Source organism: Verticillium dahliae, genomic scaffold (genome assembly GCF_000150675.1).
Source record: "Verticillium dahliae VdLs.17 supercont1.20 genomic scaffold, whole genome shotgun sequence".
Taxonomy (NCBI): domain Eukaryota; kingdom Fungi; phylum Ascomycota; class Sordariomycetes; order Glomerellales; family Plectosphaerellaceae; genus Verticillium; species Verticillium dahliae.
Window position 1 is genome coordinate 432,648 of NW_009276967.1, and position 6,925 is coordinate 439,572.

Here is a 6,925-nt window from a genome sequence, read left to right on the forward strand (position 1 = left end):
GTTTTGGGACCTGCGCAACGTGCGGCACGCCAACGCGCGACGGAGGGGGGCGCCCCCGCCGGTGGCGGCAGCGTCTGCGAGTCCGTCTACACCGTCGCGCGCGAGTCGCTCGGCGGCCGCAGGGCGCCCCTCGGCGGCGAGGGCGTCAAGGTCTTTGACGTTGCGTGGGATGCCACGTGGGGCATCGTCAGCGGTGGCGAGGACAAGAAGGTCCAGATCAACAGGGGGCGGGACTTGCTGGCGCAGTAGATAGATCATGTTGGCGGTCCAAGGCGGAAGCGGACGGGTGCGATCAGGGGAGAGCGAATGAGCGAGGGAACAAGAGAAAAAGTGTCAAAAATTTGGATGGCGCCCACCCCCCCTTGTTGATAGACTTGCAGAGGAATATACCCCCAGTCATGCATCTTCCTTTGCTGCTCTGCTCTGCTCTGTCTACTTGGCCGTCAAGGTCAGGATAGGTCGTCACCTTGTACTTCATCCGTCGCAGGCCTCAAACTCCATCCCCACAACAACAAGACCGCCTCTCCGTCCCTGCGTCACTCCTACGTCTGCCACGTGTACTCGCTCAGCGCCAGCATCTTCTCTCCCATCTGCCGCTTGGCCGCGGCGGCGACGCCCCTCTCCGGGTTAGCGAGCTGCTCGCTGAAGCACAGCTCCATGAGCGCCTTGAGCTCGTCGTACGAGAACCGGAGCCTCCTCTCCTCCTCGTCCGGCTCGCCGTCGGCCTCGGCCTCGCCAGCCTCCTTGTCGGCCTTGGCCTTGGCCACGACCCCGTCGGGGCCTTTTTCAAAGAGGGCAAAGTACTCGGCGGCGCGTCGCAGGTCGACTCCTTCCTCGACATTCTTGAGGTTCTGCTGCAGCACGAGAATGTTGAGCTGCATGCGGCCGCAGCCGCGCCCGTTCATCGGGGACGCGAGCGGGGCGTTGCCGACGAGGTAGGCGTCGATGAGACGGCCGAGACCCGTGCGGACGAAGCGCGACTCGGGGATGCGGAGGTGGCGCGTGATCGTCTCGTCGTAGGTCATGACGTCGGCGTTGAGTTTGAGGACCTGCGGGTCGGGCTCGTTGACCTCTTGTTCGAGGAGATAGGGGGCTGACGTCGAGGGGGTGAGGGCCGTGTGGAGGGAGTAGATGATCTGGGCGCGCGCCTCGAGATGGAGTGTCAGGAGGGCCGTGTTGGCGAGCTCCTCGAAGGAGGAGACGATACCATCGAATGCTCTGCGGGAAGTTGGTCAGCAAAAAGAAAGACATGGAGAAGGGGTAGGCGCAGGGAGTCACTGACTGGACGGTATCCTGAGTCATCGGGAGGTACACAGGACAGTCCTCACTTGTAACCTTGTTCGTGTCGTTCATCAAGGTCCAGCGCTTGCCCGACTGGCGAGGCAGATTCGGCCGCGTCGAATCAATATCGTGTTGGGTAATGTGCCGCAGACCCGAGATTTTGACGGCCAACCACTTCATGCTGGTATATAGGAGGCAGATGGATGATATCGTATCCTTGTCCTGCAAAATATCACTGAGCTCCGTCTTCTGATTGTTTGTGTAGGCGATCAGCTGCCCGATTTCCTTATCCATCAGGACAGTGTCTGTAGTCTCGGAGGCCCAGATGCCCTTGATCGTCTCGTTGATCTGGCTGGGCTCGAGTGCGAGCTTGGCCGCGAGTCGTAGTGTTTGTGTGTCCGTGGCAGTCTCCTGCGTCTTGCTGACGAGGGACTTGAACCAGCCGAAGCACCGATCATAGTACCTCATCATTTGCCGAATGATCAGTGTGCTCAAGGCTTGATCGGGCGGTATGGTTGTGAGCATCTTGCAGAAGGCCATGACAACAGTGAAGAAGGCCGTCGTGCCCTTGAAGACCGGCTTCCGCGCGACTTGCATCCATTCTTGATCTTGCGTGAAGGAAGTCGTCTCGCCGAAGATGGTGTCGGCGAGTTTGCCCAATGTCTCATCCAGCTGCGGCTGGAACACGTTCACCAGGAAGTTATCGAGGAAAGACGTCAGGGCGCTCGAAGCCAAGTCCGAGCCAGGTGGGACAATAGTCCTCAAGCGCTGGAGGAAGACCAGGGTGGGTGGTAGCAACAGGCTCATGTTGAAGACGCTCGGCTCAACAAGCGATTTGTGGGTGCTAGAGCTGTTCTGTTTGCTCTCGTATCCGGCTGTTGCGCTCTTCCTTGAGCTGCCGCCGTCAATGTTGTTGGAGCGGCCAATCGCCTTCTTGTCTGCGCCTGGCTTTCGACTGTCGGTCAAGCCGGGGACGGCAGCTCGGATGATGCCTTCGAGAGCCTCATACTCGGTGACCATGTCGACCGACTTGGGATCCGCTTCGGCAAACTTGAACAGGTGCTCACGCGCGACATCCTTCTTGCCATTCATATTCGAACCCATTTTCGGTGACGAGCTAAACTGGTAAACGTCGGCGTCCGTCGTGACATAGTTGTGTAGGAGCGATCGAATCTCGTTCTGGTACAGGTTCCACAGCTCCTTGAAGCTGCCAAGCAGCACGCTATTATTACCGGCGCCCTCGCGGCGGATGAGCGCCTTGATTGATTCGTGAAAAATGCGGTGTCCCTCGGCAATGGCCTCAAACTTGCCATACAAGGTCCATAGCAAGTCGTAGATGACACCTGCCCGCATCTGGGTTTCTCGGTTCCCGTAAATGTGAAGACCCTCAGAGTTTACGGCGGCGCCCCGCAGTGAGCTCGGGTGTCGCTGGTCCACCTCGTTGATGGTCTCGTTGACGATGCTGAACAGCTCGACAGGCATCCTCTGTTTGAGAATGTCGACAGCCATCTCCAACCGTCCGAGCTTGTTCAAAGACTCGACGAGAAGCCCGACATAGGTGAATGTGTCGGCCTCGGGGTTCTTGGCTGGGTCCTCCGTCGCCGGCCGCTCGAGATCCATGCCCTCCAGACATGAGTGGAAGAGCGGAATGGCCGTCGCGTCAGTGTAGGCGTCATTAAAGGCGCCTTGTGTCTTGGCGAGACTCTGCCACCGCTCCTGGCAATAGGGTGACTTGAGATACAGATGCTCGTGTAGCTCTTCGACCAGGATATCCATCAATGCCGAGTCTTGGTTGGCCAGATAGTTCCTGAGGTCGCTCAGGGCGCCGATATCGTCCAGCTCGGGCTTGCGCAGCTTGCGCAGCGCGCTCTGCAGAACATCGACGGCGGACAGGAACCTCTTCTCGGAGATGCGGGCCTCGAGCTGGTCGGGGACGAGGCGGAGCTCCTCGAGCTCGTTGAGGCTGGTCAACAGCTCGTCGTAGGCCTGCGACGTGGCGGACAATTTCTTGAGCTCGGGATCGGTGGAGCAGAGGCTGACCTTGGACGAGGCCAGCGACTCCTTCAGGGCGCGCACCCTCTTTTGTGACGCCTGTATGCTGCCCTGAATCTTGTGGAACGTGCCGATGGAGCTGTTGAAGCCCTGGTGGTGCTCGTGGACGATGCCCTTGAGCGAGCTCTGGAGGTAGTCGTGGGTCTCCTGGAAGTTGCGGTATTCGTGGGCGCGGCCGACGGAGCTCGTGTCGAGCAGCTGCAGGGCGAGCTGGACGGGGATGCAGTCGGTCTGGCACATGGAGGGCCACTCGCGCTTGATGAGCTCGAGGACCTGGGCGATCTGGCGCTCGGCGTTCGTCTCGGGCTGCATGCGCTCCTGGCGAGCAGGCGGCGGGACGTTTCGAGAGGCGGCCTGCGGGGGCGGCGTCCTGTAGGCCATGGTCTGCTGGGACGGCGAGCCGTAGCGGCCGCTGTTCGAGTAGCCGTCGCCGTAGGGGTCGTAGTCGCCCTGCTGGTCCTCCTGCGGTGGCGCCCCGAAGTTGCCATAGCCGTTGCCATTGCGGTAGGGGCTCCCGTACCGGTTCGACATGGCGGGAGACGGTGGAGCGAATGCGCTACGTGGATGGTGGCGGCTGGCGCATCGTCGGATGCAAGAGGGCAGTAGGGTGTGCTCCTCGGCGGTTGGCGGGATGGGTGTGTCGGACGATCAAGCTGATCGAGGGGGCTGCGAGTCGAGCGTCGTGAAGGAGTCGTGAGAAGGCGTAAGGCGAACGAGTGTAGGCTAGGTAGGCTGAGCAGTTCAATTCACTCGAGCTCCATGTTCAGGTACCACAGGGCCCCGTACTACTGTAAGGTAGGCGCGGGTTATTCAGTGGAAGTGGGAAAGTGCAGGCCAGCCACCCCCGGACATGTTTCAGCGCAAATGGCCATTGGCCGCATTCTTGGTTTCATCGTCCCCTGTGGCTGTGCTCCTACAGTACTGGCAGGTGCCTACCTACTTGTACCTCACTAGGTACCTAAGGTAGATACCAAGGTAGGTACGTACAAGGCACATACAAGGCACATACAAGTATGCATGTGATGGGGCATCTACGATGCTCGTCTTCAACGCAGTTGACGCTCATGGTGACTGGCCTAGTTCTTGGTATGCCGCAGAGGGGAATGGCTGTCAGTAGAGTAGAAACATGGCACGGGTAGGATACATCCAATCTGCAAAATAAAAGAGAAAAATACACAGCTAGAGTCAGTCGTCGCGATACAGGTCCCGGGTACCAAAGTGCCCCACACTTAGGTACCTTACCTAGCACTAGGTGCTCCAGTGAGCTCCCTGACGCGTTCCCAACAGTCAGTGTCTTCACGCCTTACCTAAGGTGCCTCGACTGGACACTCAGATGAGCTTCGACGGTCACACAGCATGCTGCCTTGTGCTGTGCACTACCTTACCTACACAACTACAAGCACTGAAGCGTCTGTGAGGCGCAACTTCAACCATGGCGGCCAGCTTCTCTATACAACCTATCGGCCGCTTCTACAGCGCCAGCCAACCTGTCAAGCGACCAAAGGTCGGTCCGTCAATGTCCCAGGCGCATCGTACAGCCACTAATAAACATCAACCAGGAATTCGCCTGCTTCTCATACGACGACAATCATGAGTTTCACCTTGACGACTCGTCTATGCGCTACTACTACAATCCCACTATAGGCGCCGACTTGTCCAAGGGCTACGATACCTTTGTCAAAGCGGACGAGTCTGGCGATGAGCACCTCGTCAGTCTGCTCAAGACCATCCAGGCTCATGAGCAGAAGTCGGGACAGAAGATTGATGCTCAGCTCGTCACATGGAGGGGCATGATGACCAAGGTACGCCTCAAGCTCCTGTGTCGTTCTTTTGTCGTTCTTTTGAACATTCTGTTTCTGATGAATCAACCATTAGATCATGAGCACGCCGTTTGACGACCGCGACGGGTGAGAGGTCCGTCAAGGACGGAAGGGCGACGCAGCTGATGACCCACCAGGTTCGAGATGAACGCGACTCTTTACCAAGTGCGCCAGCCTTCCCGACCATCTCTTGTGTGACTCTCCACTGACGTCCCTAGGATTGCATGTAGGAACAAGCCCCTTGGCGTGAGTGTGATGAGCGGCTCATGACTTACACGACGCAGCTTCATCGAGGAGAACAACGCCTACAAGAAGGCGTCTCAGCAGCAGCAGAACGCCCAACAACGACGCGGGCCCCATGCGCCAGAGGTCATGCAGTTCTGGGGTGCGCTCTTCTCCCTGTCCTGGGGGTTCCCAACCCGTTCCTGACTCCTTTGCAGGCTACAAGTTTGAGACTCTAGCGACCCTCCCCAAGCCGTGGGGCGACACACCGCGCGAGTACATCGAGAACCGCGAGAACGAAGTCGTCAACAACAAGGCCCAGTACTGCTCCGTCGTCCGCACTGGCATCGGCGCGACAACCATCTGCATCGGCGGCGAGGTCGACGCCAGTAAGTCTTCCTTGCCTCTGGCTCCCCCTGCCATCCCCCCTTCCCCGAACCATCAGACCAAGCAACCCCGACCTTCTGATCAGGCTGACATGCCCACCCCCTCCTCGCCCAGTCTGGGACTCGAAGCCCGCGCAGCCCGGCACCCCCATCAACTGGGTCGAGCTCAAGACGTCCGTCGACATCCGCTCCGACCGCGACGCCGCCACCTTTGACCGCAAGCTCCTCAAGTTCTGGCTGCAGTCCTTCCTCCTCGGCGTCCCGCGCATCATCGTCGGCTTCCGGACCCACGCCGGCATCCTCGCGCGCGTCCAAGAGATCCAGACGGCCGAGATCCCCGACACGATCGCCCGGCGGCCGAATCCGCCCTGGAACGGGGACATGTGCGTCAATTTTGCGGGCGAGTTTCTCGACTGTACGTCTTCTCTTCTCTTTGCCTGCCTCTTTCCTGCTCTCCCTTTTTTTCTTTTTCTTTTTTTTTCAGTTCAGCGATTTTCGGACCGAGGCCATCATCTATCGTTCGCCCACTGACGCAAGCGGACAGGGCTCCGGCAGACGATCAATGACGATGGCGTGTGGAGGATACGCAGGAAGCCCGGGTCGCCGACCATCGAGGTCTTCCGCATCGAGGAGGCGGGCCACGGCGAGATTCTCACGGACGAGTTTATAAATTGGCGGATCAAGCTGTCGCTAGGACCTCCTCCGGCCGAAACCGAGTGATGCCAAACTTCAACCCCCTTTCCACCTGAATGACCCCTTAAACTTTCCTCTTCGCTAAAGACGGTAATTCACGATGCATGCGCACAGGACCAAAGCCTCGGGAACGTCTCTCATTCCAACTACCTAATGCTATGCTAAAAAAAAATCTCAATCGCGAACCGCGAGGTATCTGTTACACCCATCCCCTGAACGCCAGCAGACCACATAGTCGTACAAAAAGCACAAACACACATCGAACCATGCAAAAAACTCATGGCCTCGTCAGAAAACCAGCACGCCGCCTTGCCTCTCCGTATCGATGCGCTCAAAAAGAAAAACAGAAACTCTCAAATACCACGACATCCAAAAGTCGAATGTCCAAAAAACGATAAGGGAGAGAAGAAGGAGAAACAAAATGGGACGGAATGTGAACCAATCGCACATCCGCAAATGCTTTTGTGTATG

The 6,925-nt window shown here is 58.3% G+C and overlaps 4 protein-coding genes across 4 annotated transcripts in view; 2 read left to right on the plus strand and 2 right to left on the minus strand.

The window, feature by feature from the left end:
• Positions 1 to 45: 45 nt before the first annotated feature.
• Positions 46 to 249, plus strand: VDAG_08434 (uncharacterized protein; the record flags this gene model as incomplete). Its single annotated transcript, XM_009660159.1, has 1 exon — positions 46 to 249. A coding segment is annotated over one exon (204 nt), but the record flags the coding sequence as incomplete, so codon positions are not given.
• A 293-nt stretch (positions 250 to 542) lies between these two features.
• VDAG_08435 (Sec8 exocyst complex component specific domain-containing protein) lies at positions 543 to 3,864 on the minus strand (the record flags this gene model as incomplete). Its single annotated transcript, XM_009660160.1, has 2 exons — positions 543 to 1,218; positions 1,283 to 3,864. 2 exons carry the CDS (start codon positions 3,862 to 3,864, stop codon positions 543 to 545), a joined length of 3,258 nt encoding a protein of 1,085 aa, XP_009658455.1.
• Positions 3,865 to 4,765: 901 nt separating this feature from the next.
• Positions 4,766 to 6,481, plus strand: VDAG_08436 (RAI1 protein; the record flags this gene model as incomplete). The annotated part of the gene is made up of 9 exons (XM_009660161.1): positions 4,766 to 4,837; positions 4,893 to 5,135; positions 5,209 to 5,240; positions 5,291 to 5,345; positions 5,384 to 5,403; positions 5,438 to 5,538; positions 5,594 to 5,764; positions 5,877 to 6,176; positions 6,306 to 6,481. 9 exons carry the CDS (start codon positions 4,766 to 4,768, stop codon positions 6,479 to 6,481), a joined length of 1,170 nt encoding a protein of 389 aa, XP_009658456.1.
• Positions 6,482 to 6,628: 147 nt separating this feature from the next.
• VDAG_08437 (serine/threonine-protein kinase) overlaps positions 6,629 to 6,925 on the minus strand; it is a gene marked incomplete at both ends in the record, with an annotated part of 2,394 nt that continues 2,097 nt past the window's right edge. Inside the window, one exon of the mRNA XM_009660162.1 lies at positions 6,629 to 6,650. Within this exon, the coding sequence (XP_009658457.1) occupies positions 6,629 to 6,650 (22 nt within the window). The remainder of the gene's footprint in view (positions 6,651 to 6,925) is intronic.